This window comes from Diplotaxodon limnothrissa, linkage group LG23 (genome assembly GCF_057381915.1).
Source record: "Diplotaxodon limnothrissa isolate DT_005_m linkage group LG23, D_limnothrissa_male_GT1.1, whole genome shotgun sequence".
Taxonomy (NCBI): Eukaryota; Metazoa; Chordata; class Actinopteri; order Cichliformes; family Cichlidae; genus Diplotaxodon; species Diplotaxodon limnothrissa.
The window spans coordinates 41699535-41719487 of NC_140617.1; the positions used below are offsets into that span (position 1 = coordinate 41699535).

Here is a 19953-nt window from a genome sequence, read left to right on the forward strand (position 1 = left end):
GGACTGATGTTATATTGTGTAGAGCTCTGAGGTTGCTGATATTCAAGTTCAGAGGTGAAATATATACTTTATTTATGCTCAAACGTCACAGTAGCCAAAATCATGAAAAGGAAAATAAAATCCCAATAAAAACAAATACAACATCACAAAACAATAGCTCAGAAAATGTTTAAAATTGCACAAAAGCAGCTCAATAAAATATAAAATGGAAAGAAAGGAAGAGGTCAATAAATCAAAAGTGAAATATGATATAATATAAGCAGCTGTCCTTGTGGCAGCAGAGCTGAGATGTCAGACAAAATGCTCCACGCTGAGATGTTCAGGGTCACCCATTTGTTATCTAAAGCCATTAACCGGAGCCACAGTCATTTGTTGATGGAGGAATCCAAACAGCCTGTTTTGTATGTAAATGCTTGCTTTGTAAGTGCCTATAAATTTCACATAAATGCAGCAGAGCACAAAGCACAATGTTTGTTTGAATTGCGGCACTTCCGGGCCTCTTTAAATTGTGTCAAATGAAAATGTCAATGAGCACCAAAAGAGGATGAAAATAGTTGTAGAAAGGTGCTCTACCTGCATATTTGTGTTGGTGTGGATTTGAAAAAATATTAGGCAACTGATTTCTTTCTCAGGGTTAGTGGGAAAGATTGTGTTGACATCAGAGGTAGCAAGTGTGTTTCTCATGCAGGTCCAGACCTGCCTTAAATATTTTAAACCAGTTTGCCTGACATTTTGAGCGTTAGAACGACATGCTGAATGATTGAGTTTGTCCTCTGCATTCTCACCACTGCTAATCTACCACATGTTAACTTTGAGTATTCAAGTTTGTCTTTATCACATATAAACTGAATGGCTGAAAATTTTTTCTAGTTTTCATTCAAACAATTGTGCAAAGGAAATCTAGACTAAGTTGAGTGGTTTAGATTAATATGTTTTGTGTAAAAGACATCACTTTTTACAAAAAAATAAAAATAAAATATTAGCATTAGAGGCTTTAAAATAAAATACTACAAGGAAGGAGTTTATGTATTTAGGAACTATATGATTTAACACATGTTATGGTAATTGTGATGAAAATATTTAATTTTTCTACCCTGAAGACTGTTAAGAAATATACTCTAAAACACTTCTTCAGTAAAGACTCAGAGAAGAGAAACACACAGAACGTCTTGCTAGCAAGGGCAGCCTCCAGCACTGAGGCTCGCGCTGAGAAACTGCCCCGGTCTTTATTTATACTTCAGTGAGCGTTTGTTCCTTACATTGGAATGTGGAGGTGTGTGTGTGTGTGTGTGTGTGTGTGTGTGTGTGTGTGTGTGTGTGTGTGTGTGTGTGTGTGTGTGTGTGTGTGTGTGTGTGTGTGCGTGTGTGTGTGTGTGGGGTCAGAGTGTGGCCCCATAAACGACTTCCCTTAACCTGCTGGTCTGGAAAATCCAACAGTTCATCTATATGTAAAGAAGCACTTAAACTAAAACTGACATAGCTACGTTAATCCTACCGTAAAAAAATAAGACAAGGTACGACCTCTCCCATGCTCCTAGGGTGTGGGGGTGAACACCCTAGAACAGGGGTCACTAACAGGCGGACCGGGGTCCGAGTCCGGACCCAGTCGCCATCCTATATGGACCCGGACCTATAGTTAACAAAATATTAAATTATATTTAATTTTGACGGGGCGATTCAATTTTAAGCAGTAACCTTACATTGTATTAGACCAGGGAACATGCTGTATTAGACCAGGGAACATACAACAATTGTGTGCGAGTTACGCCACCCACGTGACACTACTTAGCCAATCACATCTGCGCATTCAAGGCGATCGCAACGCTGAGTGCAGACACAGACAGACAGAGGAAAGACATGGTGAGAGGTGAATGACAAGCGAGACGATTAACGATACAGTGAGACAAGACGTGAGCGGGAGTCACAAGAGGTAAAACAACTATGGCGCTTTCAAAAAAGAGAAAAGTAGACACCGAAAATAGAACTTTCAAGACTGAATGGACTGACGCATATATGTTCATTCTTCCGGCCGCAAGCAGCAAACCAGTGTGTCTCATATGTTCAGAAACCGTGGCACTGATTAAAAGTGGCAATGTCAAACGCCACTATGAGACAAAGCACAAAGCTTTTGAACAATCATACCCACCCAAGTCTGAACTCAGGTCCCAGAAAATTAGCAGTCTCAGAGCCCAATATGATCAGTCCACAAGGATCTTAACCAGTTCTTTCACCGCCCAACAACGTGCTCATGAATGTTCCCTCAGAGTTGCTTGGATTTTAGGTCAACACAAAAAGCCCTTTGCAGATGCAGGTGTTGTCAAAGAGTGCATGAGTGCAGTAGCAGAAACATTACTTGAGGGTAAACAAAAAGAAGAGCTTCATGACAAAATAAAGCAAATACCTATGTCAGCATCAACAGCCACAAAGAGAAGTGAATTATTAGCTCAGGATGTGCTATCCCAGCTGGAAGAAGCTATTCATAAGACACCATGTGTAGGCTTGGCTGTAGATGAGTCCACTGATGTGTCTGACAATGCTCAGCTGTTAGTTTATGTAAGGTTCTTCAACAATGATAAGAAAGAGTTCTGTGAAGACCTGCTAGGTGTAACTTCCCTTCACAGCACTACAAGAGGAGAGGATATTTACCTGGCCATTAAGGAAATGTTAACAAAGCGAGGAATAGAGCCAAACCAAGTGGTTTCAATAACCACAGATGGAGCCCCTGCTATGATGGGGAGAGAGAAAGGAGCTGTAGCAAGAATGAAAGAGGACAATCCCGAGCTAATCTCTTATCATTGCATTATTCATCAGTCAGTGTTATGCTCCACCCTGTCAGACGAGTATGCTGAGGTGATGAAAACAATGATGAAAATGATTAATTTTCTCAGGGCATCTTCTTCTTGTCAGCATCGCATGCTCAGAGAATTTCTCAGAGAAGTTGATGCACACGCTGATGATCTTCTGCTTCACAACAATGTGAGATGGCTTAGCAAAGGCAGGGCATTGGAGCGATTTTGGTCCATCAGAAGTGAAGTAGCAGCTTTCTTGGAAGAGCTGGAAAGTCAAAAAGCAACAAACTTTTCTCTCTTTTTAAATGATGGGAAAAACATGGATATTGTGGCCTTTTTGGTTGATATCACTTCACACCTGAATGAACTGAATTTGAAGCTGCAGGGCAAGGACAATTCAATTTGTGAACTGATGACAGCTGTCCGCTGCTTTCAGAGGAAACTTGAAGTGTTCAAAGAAGACCTGCAAGGAGACTATGCACACTTCCCAACAGTGAAGGAACAGGTTCAGGGACAGAGAGATGTGTCCTCTTTTGTTGACTTTGTTGATAAGCTGATTGAAAACTTCAGCAAACGTTTTGATAGCTTCAGCTTTGGACAGCAGCTCACCATGTTCATAAAGAACCCATTTGCCATCACTGATGTCAGAGGGTTCTCAAAGGAAGTCACACAGCACTTCAAGTGGGCAAATGCTGGGCCTCTTCAAATGCAACTAATTGATCTCCAAGCAGATGTGGCCCTGAAAGAGCAGTTTGGAAGAACTGAACCTGCCACTTTCTGGCCCCAATTGGTCTCTGAGACAGCTTTCCCAAATCTGAGGAAAGTAGCCCTGTACATCTTGACCATGTTTGGCTCCACATACAGCTGTGAGGCAGCTTTCTCCACAATGAACATAATAAAAACTAAATATCGTTCCAGGATCACCAATGAGCACCTACACATGTGTATGAGAATGGCCCTGACACCATTCCAGCCCAGATTTAAAATCCTAGTAGAGCGAACTAAAGCTCAGTTCTCTCACTGAACAACAGAAAGTTGGGACGTGGAATATAAGGGGGTGAAAGAAAGAGAAACTGTAAAATTGTTAAAATGTTTTGATGTTATCTGTTGAAAATGTATTGAGACTGTTTAGTCGAGATGTAAAATGTAAAGAAAAAGGGAAACTTTTTTTTTCTGAAATTAAGCACTTTGTTTTAAGATGCACAATTTAGCCATTTTATTTATTTTCTCTAATTCATTTTAAACAGCAGCCCTATTTCTAATGTAGGCCTACTGTGTGTTTCAGTGTTAACAATAAATTTTGTTGAAATGTTTTAACTTGTATTTTCATTGATTTGACAGTCTATTGTTCATACGTTCAGATATAAATAAAAATAAAAAAAAAAGGTTGCTTCTCTATCACAATCATAACGTAAGTTAGACATTATGATGTCCCGGACCTCTGCTTGAGAAGATTTTCTCCAACTGGACCTCCTCAAATTTTAGTTTAATACCCCTGCCCTAGAATGTTACAGACCTCCTAGGATGAGACATTCTTTCAATATGCCACCAACTATATACTTCTACACACAAATGATTACATGCAGCATTCTACCATATGCAAACTTATATCATTAAAAGATTATACTGACTACTAAGTACAATTTTCCTGTTAACAAAGACCAAAAAGAAATAAAAACAACCAAACAAACAAACAAACAAACAAAGGGTTGTCAAAAATAACAAACTAGCAGCATCAGCGCAGAGAGACACAATCCTGCTGTTTCATCTGTGTTTGTGTGTGTGTGTGTGTGTGTGCGTGTGTGTGTGTGTGTGTGTGTGTGTGTAATGCATTCCAGTCTTAGTCACATGCAGGTCTGTGTATCTGTGGCAACAAAGGCTCTCATTGATTGAGAAGAAATAACTCATTCATTGTAATTCTCTCTCAATGTTTGTGAGTCTGTTTTTGTGTGTCCCGTACGGTACGTACACACTAGTCCTCACAGACGTCTGTCAGCATACCGCATACTGTCTAAACTAAAACAATGACAATATAAACTGATACTACATGAAACCATCATGTATGGTGCAGGGTAATCAAACTTGTTCTGTGTCTTTCCTCCCATAGTGTGTCGGGGAGGAGAACTGGGTCGATAGCCGGACAATTTACATTGGACATAAGGAGCCTCCTCCAGGAACTGAAGCTTTTATACAGCAAAGATTTCCTGACAACAGAATAGTCTCTTCAAAGGTCAGTGAAACACCCACCCACACAGATGCACACATATTCAAAGCAGGACTTGCTTCATCAGGATCTGCCTGCAATATCATGAGAGTTTAGAGGTGAAGAGGTGAAGCTTTAAAATCAATTATGATTTGAGCGCAGCATCAGTGTCTAAACAAAAGGACACAGCAGAACAGAGCTGTTAGTACTCCAGCACTATTCATGCTTTGTTTTTAAAGCGTGGGTGACCACTACTTGGTAATGGGACAAAGACCAGTGAATGAGCTGTTTTGGGAAAGAACACTCTGTGCTGTGTTTTAATTTCAGTGATCAGTTTAGACCCGCTCCAACTTTTTGAAAATGTCATATCTGTGGTTCGTAAAATAAATATTGTATATTTACACTGGAATGCTTGATTATACCATTCCCCCCCCCCCCCCCCCCCCCGCTGTTAAAGCAAACAGCATCAGGGACTGGTAGAACCAGCTGGTATTTATGCTGGTTCCAACTGCTAAGCTGGTCTTGGAGTGGACTTTCTGTTGATTAATTCTGTCCCTCCAGTCTAAATGTCAGCTTGTTATAAACTGAGGCTATGCTGCATGAACATTAATTTTAGTTTTACAAGCTGTAAATGAAAGAAGCCTAGATTTCTGACCTGGATGTAATATTTGCATTGAGTCGTAGTATGAAGAAAGATTTTGCTGATATGGTCCAACTGGCATAACTATCTATAACTAAGTCTCACTTGCTACAGCACGTTAACCAGGCCTCTCTCAACTGTTCATCACAGGTCCTTTGAGTGTTTGAGGTTTGAGTTTGTACCAATAAACATTATTTTACATGTTGCCAAGAAAAGCTTCCTCCTGCTGCCTGATTTAAAAAAACAAACAATAAAAGGAAAAAAGGAAAAAACATTTAGTAAACTCTACATTTCTCTGTTTTATAGCATATGTGTTCATGTGCAAAATTATGATTTCCTACCTATTACACGCAAAAACTACTGCAATTATTACTTTTAGGCTGGACTACTCTAATTCGTTATTATCAGGATGTCCTAAAAACTCCCTGGAAAGTGTTCAGTTAATCCAAAATGCTGCAGCAAGTGTACTGACAGGGACTAGAAAGAGAGAGCATATTTCTCCTATACTGGCCTATCTTCACTGGCTTCCTGTTAAATCCAGACTTAAAATTAAAATCCTGCTCCTCAAATACAAGATCTCACATCTTGAATAATCTGACCCCATCTTATCTTAATGACCTTATAGTACCATATCACCCCATTAGAGCACTTTGCTCTCACACTGCAGGCTTACTTGTTGTTCCTAGAGTATTTAAAAGTAAAATGGGAGGGAGAGCCTTCAGTTTTCAGGCCCCTCTTCTATGGAACCAGCTTCCAGTTTGGATTCGGGAGACAGACACTATCTCTACTTTTAAGATTAGGCTTAAAACATTCCTTTTTGTTAAAGCATATAGTTAGGGCTGGATCACGTGACCAATGTTCCCTCTAAGCTGAGCGCGTGAGCAATCGCGCACTGCTGACATGGTTTAACCACACAGAAAATCTCCGCTGCGCACAAAAAAAAAAAATCCAGCCTGAATTGGAATTAAAGTAAATACATGTATTTATTTTATTTTGCTGATTTTCTGTGCGCGGAGACTGTGTCAGCAGTGCGCGATTGCTCACGTGCTCAGCTTAGAGGGAACAGTGCACGTGACCCTGAATCCTCCCTTAGTTATGCTGCAATAGGCTGCTGGGGGATTCCCATGATGCATTGAGCATTTTTTCTTCAGTCACCTTTCTCTTTTTTTTTTTTTTTTTTTGCCTGTCCCGTTTGGCTCTTTTGCCATCAGAATTATTGTCTAAAGGCGAAGAAAGATGCCCAACGGATTTACTTTACCAAATTGACCATCCCAGCCTTGCCGTAATGGTCTATTTGATTCACCTTTTATTGTTTATTTTATTTATTTTTTATTTTCACTTGCTAGATACGGGACAGACTTGAATGAGGAAAAGAAAAGGGAGAAAGGAAGAGGGGGGAAAAACAGCGGAGAAGAGGGACTGGGATAAAGGGCAAAAAACCAAAAACCAACTAAATAAGCAGACAAAAAAATACATATATCAATCACCTGGATCACCTGTTGAGAAAGAAAAAAGAAAACAAGCAGAAGAAAACGAGAGCAATATAGTAAACAACATCACGATGATATATGGGAATATAACAGCAAATACTAAATATTAAACATTATTGTGCAGCACGTAATATCGACAGCGCACAGTGTGCTTTGCCAAAAAGGGTGTAGTTTGTGTGTGTGAGCACCCGTGTGTACACCTGTTCCTTCATGTAATGATCTGCTAGAGGGTGTGGGGGGGCCACAGCCCCGTCCACCAGGGCATGAAGCAGGTATGGAGGAGATCAAGACTCCAGACTTACAGTGGCCCCCAGAACACAAGAGACCAAGGAAGACCAACAGAGGGGCAGCTGCGCCACTATCCCAGAAAGAGCTTCAGTCACCTTTCTCACTCACTATGTGTTAATAGACCTCTCTGCATTGAGTCACTGGTTATTATTAATCTCTGGCTCTCTTTCACGCCATGTCTTTTGTCCTGTCTTCCTCCACTTACCCCAACTGGTCACAGCAGATGACTGGCCCTCTCTGAGAAAGTTCTGCTGGAGGTTTCTTCCTTTTAAAAGGGAGTTTTTCCTTCCCACTGTCGCCAGCTGAACTCAGCTGAACTCTTCTACTGGCTCACCACAAGGTTGTTGTCTCTCTCCTCTACTGTATATTTTGTACACTAATGACTGTCGCAGTACACAGGCCAACAGGCATTTCATTAAATACGTAGATGACACAGTCATTGGAAGCCTCCTTCATGGTGAAGAGGATTCCCATGGGTCTGTTGTGGATGAGTTTGTTTCATGGTGTCATCAGTCCTTCTTAATGATTAACACCTTGAAAACCAAGGACATGGTTATTGACTTCAGGAAGACATCCCCCCATCCTGCGCTAACAGTGGTAAATGGTGCAGCCATTGAACTGGTGGACAGTTATAAGTATTTGGGGGTTGTTCTTGTCCTAGTCTCTGTCCTTTGAGTAACATCTTGCTGCTACAGTGAAAAAGGTTCAACAAAGACTGTACTTTTTAAGGAGGTTGAGAGGTTTTAATGTTTCATCTGAAATGATGACTCTTTTTTATAAAAGTTTTATTGAATCTGTTTTAACTTTCTGTATCATTGCTTGGTACGGTAATATGTCCCTGAATAATAAGACCAGACTTAACAACCTGGTTAAAGTGGCGGGCAAGATTTCAGGGAGGTCTCAGGTCCAGCTTGTGGACTTTTATAACAGGCAGGTGCTGAGGAAGGCAACCTCTGTCCTGTTGTGTTCAGATCATCCTCTCTTTAATGATTTTCAACTGCTTCCATCAGGTCGTCGTTATAAAGTGCCTGCAGTGAAGACAAAGAGACATAGATTGTCTTTTGTACCTACTGCTATTATCATAGTTAATAACACTAAACCATAAGTGTTGTTGCCATTGCACATTGCACTTTTTTGATGAAAAATCTAGGTTGTTTTCTCAGGCTTGTATTATATTATATTATTTTGGTGAGTGTATGTGATGTGTTGGTTGTCTGTTTGTTTGTTTGTTTGGACGGACATACTGCAAATCAATTTCCCGTTAGGGACAATAAAGTTACCATTGACCATTGACCAAAGCACTTGCTCATAGGGGGTTATATGATTGCTTGGGTTTTTTTCTGTTGTATTATTGTACGGTCTTTACCTTTCAATATAAAGTGCTTTAAGGTGACTGTTGTTGTGATTTGGCGCTGTATAAATAAAATTGAATTGAATTGAATCTTGTCACTGTGCTGTCTTTGTTATTAGCAGCAGTACTTTTTTTTAATGCCAAAACCCAGTTAGTAATGGCACATTATGTTAGGGAATCTGGTCTTAAGCCTCTTTGCTTTTGTTTCCATTATCATGGATAGATGTTGATAACACTGTGGGATCTTTTTAAACTCTATATCTTTTTAATTAAACATAAGAAAATTTCTTGTTTCCAGTACACGTTTTGGAACTTCATCCCAAAGAATATGTTTGAGCAGTTCAGGAGAGTCGCCAACTTCTACTTTCTCATCATATTTCTGGTTCAGGTAAAACATTTTCTTGCTCACACTGACTGAACTTCACTACAAGGCTTCTGCAAAGCATGTTGTAAAGATAATTCATATTTTTCCTTAAGGGAGAGTTTTCCTTGTGTGCTGTTTATCTAGAGACGTCTGCTTTCTCTTGAATTTAATGGCACTTGCATCAGAAGCATACATTAGAAAAACTCAGCAGAAACATCTCTTTCTATGAATCATTATAGTCAATCAAAGAAATGTTTCACGTAGAAACATATTTTTCTTTATGCTTCATTATTGACATGTGCAGTTCAATATACAGAGAATGGTTTCTACCTTAAATTGCTCAAAGCTGGGAGACTCACACTAAAACTGTCGTGATAGACCAGAGGAAAAACGTGTATATGGGATTTCAGAGTGAGATGTCACTTTTACTATACTTATTCACCACTGTGAATAAGGGAACAGCTTAAAGTAGCTCCACTAATCATATTTATGTTATGTTTATATTTATGTTTAGTGCCATAAAGCTCAGACATGTTTTATTGCCTATTTACTGCTGTCTGTCATTTCTATATATTCTTCTTCCCCCGAAACCTTTTTTGCCGTTCATTTCTCTCTCTCGCTGTATGTTCATGTGTGCGGTCACTTCAGTTGATTATTGACACTCCCACCAGTCCGGTCACCAGCGGACTGCCACTGTTCTTTGTCATCACAGTCACCGCCATTAAACAGGTGAGTTCACCTAATGTGACTGTTAACAGTAAACACTACACCAGCAGCCACACCTGCAGGCACACATGTTCACTTTTTCATCCTCCTCTCTGTCTTCTCCTCTCTCTCTTAGGGTTATGAGGACTGGTTGAGACACAAAGCAGACAACGCTGTCAACCAGTGTTCTGTCCACGTGGTGCATCATGGCAAAGTGGTCCGCAAACAAAGCCGCAAACTCAGGGTGTGTGTGTGTGAAACCAGATAACTCACTCACCCCATCTAACAGAGCTTTGGTGCATTTGTTTTAGTGGCTCACACTGAGGAATTTTCCTGCTACTAAGCTCTCTGTACGTGTGTGTGTGTGTGTGTGTGTGTTTGCCTGCATTTAAAAGCAATTTAGCTTTAAAAGAACTTAGATTGATGTATGTTATGTAACGACATAAGACTGAAATGATATGAGCTTACTGCTGGTAAGTCATTAGGTGTGTTGCATTTGACTGCATTTTCCGTTCAGTGACTGTATTTCTCTACTAAAGTGCTGCTAGGACTCCTCACTGATATGCTCACTTAGGTGGTCAGAGCCAGGAGGGTAGTGACAAATTAGACCCCGGTGAATTAATTTAAATATGCAAAAAGCTCCAGCTTTTTGCATATTTAAATTGCATGTATTAGAAGTAAACATTTGTTGTCTCGGTCTGTGTGGCAGGTTGGAGATGTGGTCTTGGTGAAAGAAGATGAGACTTTTCCCTGTGATCTCATTCTCCTGTCCTCGTCTCGAGATGACGGGACCTGCTTTGTTACTACAGCCAGCCTGGATGGAGAGAGCAGTCACAAGGTGTGCTGGATAAACTTAATCCACTTAAATATGTACTAGATGCATTATGATTTGCTGTGATTTATGTTTTTCTCTGTCCATTTATCCATTCATTCATCTAACTCTTAATCCATTCCCTTATTGCTTTTCTTATTTCCCTTCATCTCCCTTCCGCCCTCTGTCACCATGTGTCTTTAATACTTCTCCTCCTGTGTTGCCTTATTACTTACACTCCCATTATCTTTCTCTCTTTTTTCATTTACCCAACCATTTCTTCTGTTTTCCTTCCCTCTTCCAACCTAGACATATTATGCAGTTCAGGAAACCAAAGCTTACAACACAGAGAAAGAGGTGGACACGATCCATGCCACAATAGAATGTGAACAACCGCAGCCAGACCTGTACAAGTCAGTAACACACACACACACACACACACACACACACACACACACACACACACACACACACACACACACACTTGAACAAAGTGTTCTTGCAAAATAAATGTGCCTTATCTCAATTCTTTTCCTACCCACACAGATTCGTGGGGCGTATCAACATCTACATGACCAATGAGCCAGTGGCAAGGTAAAATAACACAAAATATTACACTTTTATATTAAAGATCATTAAAGAAATCAGCATGTGTCTATTGTATTCACCCATCATTCAAAAATAAAATTCAAAACCATCCAGACATGTATTAAATTTCTTTGATGACAAAGTGTGATGCTGCTCAATCTTTCAAAGAAGATTTCACATTTCTGCAGAATGACGACTTAGTGCAAAGCTTACTTGTTTATCTTAATTTGATTTAATTGAGCACAGCATTAGTTCACCTCAGCTGCAATGCCAGCAGATCAGCTGATAACAATCCAAGCCCCCATCAGCTGATGGCTCACCTGATACACCTCTGCATCCATTTGACAAATCTCTTATGGAGAACACTACTATTTTTCCTTTCCCTCAGTTGCTGCACTGCTGCAGGATGCTTTGAAACCCACTTTTACTCTGCAGCTGACTTTTTAAGTGCCATATCTGTTGTTCTTGAATTATGCTTTTCCTGTCTCTAGCTTTCTGTATATGTGCATGGAATGGTGGGGAATTCCCAGAACAGAGCCATGCTGCCAGATATAAAGTTCTTCAGATGGAACCTTATTTGCCTCTTACTAGATTCAAGATTCAAGATTCAAGATTCTTTATTTGTCACATGCATAGTTATACAAGTATAACATGCAGTGAAATATAATATAAAATAATAATAATAATAATAATAATAATAATAATAATAATACAATAATAATATTAGATCTTTTTGTTTGTGAAAGAAATACATGATTGTTTATCATCTGGACTATCTGCAGGCCGTTAGGATCAGAGAACCTGTTGCTCCGAGGAGCCACACTCAAGAACACTGAATATATCTATGGTAATTCTACACAATTAATGATAAATGTTAGAGATTACCTCAACTTTATACTTTTTAATATTCTTTTTTTTTAATGTACAGTGCAGCATTTTGAATGAGACTTTTCCTTTTCCCCCCTGTAGCTGTGGTCATCTACACTGGCATGGAAACCAAGATGGCTCTCAATTACCAGTCCAAGTCTCAGAAACGATCTGCAGTGGAAAAGTAAGCTCTTTTCGTTTCCTCCTCTTTCATTTTTATATTATATTATGAATTGTTTCTGAAAGGAGCCTATTAGCAACGATCAGTGCTCTCATGCAAGTTTCACAGTCTTTGGCTGTTTCTGTGCTAACCAGCTTAGATAATAACTGAAATTTTTCTTACCCGTCCTTAGAGCCATCTGTTCACTTCTCATGTCTTGGTTTATTCATTGAGACTTAAGCGTCTGTGTGTGTCTCTTTGGCTCGCTGCGCTGACTGGATCAATTTTCTTTCCATCTGGCGTAGACAGTGTCTTTGTATCCAGATGTATAAATGAGTGACTGTAGGTGGATTACATTCACACTTGCTCACTATGTGTGTCTCATTAACTCGTCGGCTCATTGACTCAGCTCAGAGTAAATGTCTTGTCTCAGCTGTTCCCCTTTTCAAGTTTGAAGATTCTGACGAGTATACTGAGTAGTTTTCCAAGTTACCTTTTACATGGTGGACTGGGTTGCAAGTTTTTTGGGGTTCTAGTGCTTTTATTTTTTTAGTTCCTGTTTGTTAAAATCGCCAAATAGCTGACCGGCAGTCAGAAATCTCTTATGGATTGTTTCTAACTCCCTTTCAAACTACTTTCATTTGCACCTGCACACACTTGTGCTTTTTACACTCTCAACCACAGTGGGAAATGGTACCAAAATAGTAGAAATAGTACCAGGGCCTCAAGCTCCGCCCCTTATTTTTTTGTGTTTGCACTCATGAGAACATGTGTTATCACCAAGAGAAAAGAGGGATGAAACACAAGAAACACAATCATAGAAGTTCAACATGTGATACAAGACACTTAAGCACATGCTACACAAAGTCTAAAGCTTAGAACCTGTATATGTGAATTATATAAACATGTGATCTGCCACAAACTGCCATGCTCCATCTCTCCACTTAGTCATATTAAATTCTACTCTGGAGGTTGTGCGTAATCTTTCAGGGAAAGAATAAAGCACACAAGTCATAAAGACAGATCAATGCAGGAAAAATGTAATGAAGTCAATGGAATGTTTTAAGGGAGGCACAGACTCCTCCATCCTTGGCAGATAGTTTCCATAATCCTTTTTTTTCAAATGGGGTTTTCAATCCAAATTTTTGTCCACATTGTTCAAAGCAGATTAATGAAAAACTCATCTCTCTTTCACTATCATGAAGAAATATGTCACAGATCTTTAACTTCTCCCTCTGCAGGTCAATGAATGCCTACTTGGTGGTCTACCTGTGCATTCTCATCAGCAAAGCTCTCATCAACACGGCACTGAAATACGTGTGGCAGTCCGACCCCAACAAAGACGAGCCCTTTTACAACCAGAAGACGGAAGTTGAGAGACAGAGACACGTTGTGAGTCTCGAATCCTGGAAAATAAAAATATTTCGATCCCCTCTTTATTGTCTCACACGTTCTTCGTTCTCCTCCTCCTCAGCTAATCAGGGCGTTCACAGACTTTTTGGCCTTCATGGTTCTTTTCAACTACATCATTCCCGTGTCCATGTATGTCACTGTGGAGATGCAGAAGTTCCTGGGCTCCTACTTCATCATGTGGGACGATGAAATGTTTGATGAGGAGCTGGGGGAGAGAGCTGTGGTCAACACATCAGACTTGAATGAGGAACTGGGGCAGGTAGCAAAGTGTACTTCACTCCGGGCAGAATAATGAGCAAAGAAACATTACTGTATGGAAAAGTGAGTTAGAGATAAGAATAAAAAAACACTTACCCTGCTTTCTTTCCAGGTGGAGTATGTGTTTACAGACAAGACAGGAACGCTAACAGAGAACAACATGGAGTTTATAGAGTGCTGTGTGGATGGACACGTTTATGTACCTCACGCTATCTGTAATGGACAGGTAAAACGTTCAGTCCCACTAGATTGATCTGTTAAGATATTCAGCTTCAGCCATGAACTTTTCTTACTACAAGTCTCATTCATACACAGTCCTACAAGCACTTTCTTTTCTGTGCTTAAGCACTTTGAGCCTGACGTTCACATAATCACACTGCAGTGGATGCACCGGGGGAAACTCAGTTCAGGGTTCAGGTATTTTGTCCAAGGATACTTTGGCATGCAGACTAGAGGATCAACGGATTGAACCACCAGCCTTCCAATTAGTAGATGTTGTGGGTGTTTCAGTGTATGCACGAAAGAACCACAGTTTGTATGGATGCAGCTTGCTAATAAGACTTGCTGGATAATGTTGTGCATTTCTAAAGATACAAATAAAGGCACTCTAAAGGAGATTCCAAGGGTGGTTCAAAACCATTTTAATGATGCCACACTACTTCCATCCTTTATATACAGTCTCTTTGGACAAGGTAAAGATGGATCAATGTTTGTGATTGATTCATTTATAGCCATTCATTTATTTACAAAGAGTTCATATTTTTATGTAACGGAGGTGTAAAAATCAAATGACAGAAAGGCAACAGTTTAGGCCTATTTTAGGGTTTTTTTGTTTGTGTGTTTTATCTAATAAAAATCTGTGAGAAGAATGTAACATTCATGCGTTTAGTCATTTCTGTGTTTTCAATGGATTATTACAGATTTCCTGACAATAAAACTCCTGGGCATTGTGCGTTTAGTGTAATCATCTGTGTTCAGTGCTTAATGGTCATATGAGGAAATCAAATTGTGCCTGCAAGTCTTGCTGCTGTTTATTGAGCCATATGTCTATTTATGTTTGCCAAGTAACTGATCATGAGCATTAATTGACAAGTCAGCAGCTCATACAACCTTAAAAGTGCTGAACAGACGGTCTGTTGTAATTTTAGGAGGGTTGTTGTGTTGTAATATTATTACAATTTACTCCTTTTAACATAGGACTTCAAACATCAGAGTAAAGGGGTTCCTGTCACATAAACATGGACATCGTGCTGTATATGTCAAGTCTTAGAATCAAGCTTTAATACTAAAATGCCATATGTACATATCATCGTAGGCTGTGTTTGATAACCAGTGACCCCCAGAGTGATCTGTGGTCTGTATGTCTGTAGGTGATGCCTGGAGCTGCCGGTATGGACATGATCGACTCATCCCCAGGTCCTGCAGCCAGGGTAAGTGCAGACTCGCTTTGAATGTGCGTTTGTGGTTCGTGCGAATGAGGGTAATCTAGTGTCGGCCGTTCACTGCAGGAGCACGAGGAGCTGTTTTTCCGGGCGTTGTGTTTGTGCCACACGGTGCAGGTGAAAGAGGAGGATACTGTAGATGGGATCAAACATGGCATTCACCAGGGCAAGTCCACTTCCTTCTACATCTCCTCTTCTCCTGACGAGGTTGCACTGGTGGAGGGCATGAAGAGGTGCAGCACACACACACTCACGTTGCACACAATGGCAGCAGTAATCGCTGCTGCATTCAGAAGAATTTAGTTTTCCCATTTTTCTATTTCTGTGTTTTGGACATTCATTTTATTCACTCCAATAATGGTTGTTCTGTGCTGCAGGCTCGGTTTCACCTATCTGAGGCTCAAGGACGGTCAGATGGAAATCTTAAATAGGGAGGATGAAGTTGAAAAGTGAGTGTGCCGCTTTAAGCAACGTTATTGTTCTCTGTGAACCTTGAAAATGAGATGACTATTGTTATTTTTATCTGTTTTTAACTTCTTTAATTGATAGTTGGCTATTATTTTTTCAGTAGCATTTGTGTGATTTTCTTCCTGTTTTTATCAGGTTTGAACTGCTAGAAGTTTTGACATTTGACTCAGTCCGACGGAGGATGAGCGTTATCGTCAAGGCCAGCACTGGTAATGCGCACAAAACTATATATGTATATTCTTTATATTGATTTCTATGTGTCTGTGTTTATGTTTTTCTTTAATCCGATCCTCTTTTTTTTCTGTGTATGTGTTTGAGCAGGTGAGGTTTATCTCTTCTGTAAAGGTGCAGACTCCTCTATCTTCCCAAGGGTCATCTCAGGCAAAGTGGATCAGGTCCGAGCACGAGTGGAGCAAAATGCAGTGGTGAGAGAGCACAAACACACACACACACACACGTGCAGGCTCACTCTCATCTTTCTCATATCGTTATAGGCTCATACAATATAACAGGAAGTTGTTTTTTCCTGAAAGATCGTGGCTCAAGAGTTTGGAGTTCGCCTTATAGTCGGAAGGTTGCCGGTTCGAGCCCCGGCTTGGACAGTCTCGGTCGTTGTGTCCTTGGGCAAGACACTTCACCTGTTTCCTACTAGTGGTGGTCAGAGGGCCCGGTGGCGCCAGTGTCCGGCAGCCTCTCCTCTGTCAGTGTGCCCCAGGGTGGCTGTGGATACAATGTAGCTTGCCAGCACCAGTGTGTGAATGGGTGGATGACTGGATGTGTAAAGCGCTTTGGGGTCCTTAGGGACTACAGGCCAATTACCATTATCTAAGTTCTTTGCATGGTTAGTTTACACAACCACATGAGAAGCATCATGTAGTTCCAGTAAACAGAACTTCTTTCTAGGTGGATCTGGTGTGGCCTTTAATTGACAAAAGCACAAGTCTATTTGTTTTTTTACATTTTTTATTAACATGTATTTAATAATTGTATCAGCACAGTCTTTCTATCTGTGGGACTGGCGTAGGATTTGGTCAGAAGATGGAAAGAAGAAGATTTCTTTAAATACTGAACAGAACCATAAACAGTGATGGACTCTGCATACTGTTTTCTTTATACACCCACAAAATCCTTGTGGGAAAAGTAGGAAATGCTAATAAGTAGACAGATAGTAAGAGAGTGCACCTAACTAAGCAGTCAACTGCAAAATCTCATAATGACTTCCAAAGTGCGAAAATAAATATCGCAGTCTGAATAAGACTATTTAAAGTTCAGTTTACACATGAATATACCACGATAGCTTCAATTCGCATGCAGTAAAAAGCAGACGAGTGACACAAATGTTGCTGTGGTTGCAGCTACAGATAAATCACAGGTTTCTTTGGAAACTGAAAAATATGTGGTGAGTGTTGTACTAGTGAGGCTGAATGGGTAGTTGGCATCCACCCACCATACACTCACATTCAGAGGCTGTATTCAAGAAACAGTGTTTTATGTAGATTCGTTTTTATTGAGTCTTAAATATATACCAGCCTGACCTTGTGTGAATCTCTGTTCTCCACCAGGAGGGTTTGAGGACACTTTGTGTTGCCTATCGCTCTCTGAGCCCAGAACAGTACGAGGAGGTTTTCCAACTGCTGAACAGAGCTAAGTTAGCATTACAAGACCGAGACAAACAGCTGGCAGAGGCTTACGACCTCATCGAGAAGGACCTGATACTGCTGGGAGCAACTGCTGTCGAGGACAGGTGCTGAATTTTTTTTGGTATTAAGGACACCTAAATGACAAATTATATCAACATCCTGCACTTTTTTTTTCATCAAAGGTTTTCCTGTACAGCTGGTAGCTTGGCAACATAACCACAATTTACATTGCATGCTGTTGTCATTTCAGTTATTTGTCCTTCTCAGTGCAAATTTTACGTGAAATGCCCTTTCAAAAATTACACTTATGCACCTTTTTTTCCTATAAATGTCTAAACCTCTTCAGCTCAAGTGACTCTTAACATTACAGTAATTCTGTGTCTGCTGCCATGGACAGTGCTGTCCTAGTTCTGAGTGAACCAAAGTGAGTGAGGGAAAGTGGCAGTTTAACCCTCCAATCACACACGTGCCACTAAGGCAATTATAGTGCAGGCTTAAAACTACTTGTCAGCCCAGAGGGCGTTTCACCCATCCAGCACAGAGAGGAAATAATCCACGTGCTGGAGTACTGCACAGTTGAGCTGTTGTTGAATAAAAGGCAAAGAGAAATAAAACAAACCTATTTATTTAATGCAGCTAAAAACATGCCACCTCTTGTTTCTTGGCTGCGTACCAGGCTACAGGAAAAAGCAGCAGACACCATTGAGTCTCTGCACAAAGCTGGTATAAAGGTGTGGGTGCTGACAGGAGACAAGATGGAGACTGCAGCTGCAACGTGCTATGCCAGCAAGCTGTTTCATCGCAACACCCAAATCCTGGAGCTGACCACCAAACGCACTGAGGAGCAGAGCCTTCACGACGTCCTGTTTGAATTGAGCAGGACGGTCCTTAGGCAGCATGAGGGCATGACCCGGGACACCTTCTCTGAGTGGGTATTATGTTCACAGCATGCTTCAGACAGTGTCATCCTGCAGTTACTCGTATTTGACAGGTTTTGTGTTTTTTTCCCAGGCTATCAGGTGATTGCACCGACTATGGTCTGATCATTGACGGAGCTACCCTCTCTGCTGTAATGAGGCCCGGCCAGGAGGGCTCAAACTCAGGGAATTACAAAGAGAAATTCTTGGAAATCTGCCGGAACTGCAGTGCCGTGCTCTGCTGTCGAATGGCGCCACTTCAGAAAGCACAGGTACGAAGGCCATCTGTACTCTGAGTTTAACTGTGAAACAGATGTTCTCACTCATGTCATTAAGATTCAGATGGACGCTAAGCTGAAATCCACAACCTGCAGATTGTCAAGTTAATCAAAGCCTCGGAGGAGCACCCAATCACGCTGGCCATTGGAGACGGAGCTAATGATGTCAGCATGATCCTGGAGGCCCACGTTGGTATTGGTTAGTATTCTGTCTATTCCTATGCAACATGCCACACTCTGGTAAAGTTTGTTTCCTTCTTAATACAGTTTCAATTTGAAGAAACTAGAAATTCTTAAAAGCAGCCCCTTGTGTACAGAAGTCAGCAGTGTGTACAGCACCTGCATTCACACAAAATCCTTTTCCACACAAAAACTGTACTTTTGAATTTCCAAAACTACATTTATGCAGAAGTGTTAAAACTGTTAGAACCATACTATTATCATTGCAATAATACTTTGCCCTGTAAATGGTCACAACGCAGGCATTATGGGTAAGGAGGGTCGCCAGGCAGTGAGGAACAGCGACTACGCCATCCCGAAGTTCAAACACCTCAAGAAGATGCTGCTCGTCCACGGACACTATTACTACATACGCATCTCTGAACTTGTACAATATTTCTTCTACAAGGTAGTCGCCCTGAACATGTTTTGAGTTTACTTCTTTTTAAAACTTTATATAGTTTTTTAAATTTGTTTTAAGATGATTGTAATTGCGGAGTCTGTGGCTTTAGCCTAAGTGTGCAGGAATGCTTTGTGTGAGATTTAATTTATTAATTTGTTTAGTTCATTAATTTTCATATTTTTGATATTTATACTCTATAAAATTAGCGTTCAGCAACAAAAAGACCTGTACACATTTAAATTGTTGTTCTTTCTTTTCGCAGAATGTCTGTTTCATTTTCCCCCAGTTCCTCTACCAGTTCTTTTGTGGCTTCTCACAACAGGTGTGCACTCACAAAACCTAAATACCATAAAAACAACAAGAACAAAAATACTAACACGGCTCTCTTTCCCAAACCCCAGCCGCTGTATGACACGGCTTACCTGACTCTCTACAACATCAGCTTCACCTCGCTGCCCATTCTGCTCTACAGTCTCATCGAGCAGCACATAAATATGGACATCCTGAAGAAAGACCCTTGTCTCTACAGGTGGATTTCTGTTTAAGATTGTCATGTCAGAAATGTGTCGTTTAGTAAGACTGAAAATCGACCAGCTGGATCGACTCTAATATCACATGTTCTTCAGGAACTTGTTCTCATGACATGAAAATTAGAAAAA

General features: G+C 40.5%; 1 protein-coding gene across 1 annotated transcript in view; it reads left to right on the forward strand.

The window, feature by feature from the left end:
- Nucleotides 1–19953, forward strand: part of atp11a (ATPase phospholipid transporting 11A) — a 56831-nt gene that overhangs the window by 29586 nt on the left and 7292 nt on the right. Inside the window, exons 2-25 of the mRNA XM_085348880.1 lie at nucleotides 4897–5019; nucleotides 9060–9149; nucleotides 9774–9854; nucleotides 9967–10074; nucleotides 10540–10668; nucleotides 10951–11054; nucleotides 11188–11235; nucleotides 12012–12076; nucleotides 12199–12280; nucleotides 13498–13648; nucleotides 13731–13928; nucleotides 14040–14153; nucleotides 15298–15357; nucleotides 15436–15602; nucleotides 15747–15818; nucleotides 15973–16046; nucleotides 16159–16262; nucleotides 17400–17581; nucleotides 18154–18405; nucleotides 18489–18666; nucleotides 18769–18871; nucleotides 19155–19300; nucleotides 19557–19616; nucleotides 19696–19823. Of these exons, the coding sequence (XP_085205006.1) occupies nucleotides 4897–5019; nucleotides 9060–9149; nucleotides 9774–9854; nucleotides 9967–10074; nucleotides 10540–10668; nucleotides 10951–11054; nucleotides 11188–11235; nucleotides 12012–12076; nucleotides 12199–12280; nucleotides 13498–13648; nucleotides 13731–13928; nucleotides 14040–14153; nucleotides 15298–15357; nucleotides 15436–15602; nucleotides 15747–15818; nucleotides 15973–16046; nucleotides 16159–16262; nucleotides 17400–17581; nucleotides 18154–18405; nucleotides 18489–18666; nucleotides 18769–18871; nucleotides 19155–19300; nucleotides 19557–19616; nucleotides 19696–19823 (2819 nt within the window). The remainder of the gene's footprint in view (nucleotides 1–4896; nucleotides 5020–9059; nucleotides 9150–9773; nucleotides 9855–9966; nucleotides 10075–10539; nucleotides 10669–10950; nucleotides 11055–11187; nucleotides 11236–12011; nucleotides 12077–12198; nucleotides 12281–13497; nucleotides 13649–13730; nucleotides 13929–14039; nucleotides 14154–15297; nucleotides 15358–15435; nucleotides 15603–15746; nucleotides 15819–15972; nucleotides 16047–16158; nucleotides 16263–17399; nucleotides 17582–18153; nucleotides 18406–18488; nucleotides 18667–18768; nucleotides 18872–19154; nucleotides 19301–19556; nucleotides 19617–19695; nucleotides 19824–19953) is intronic.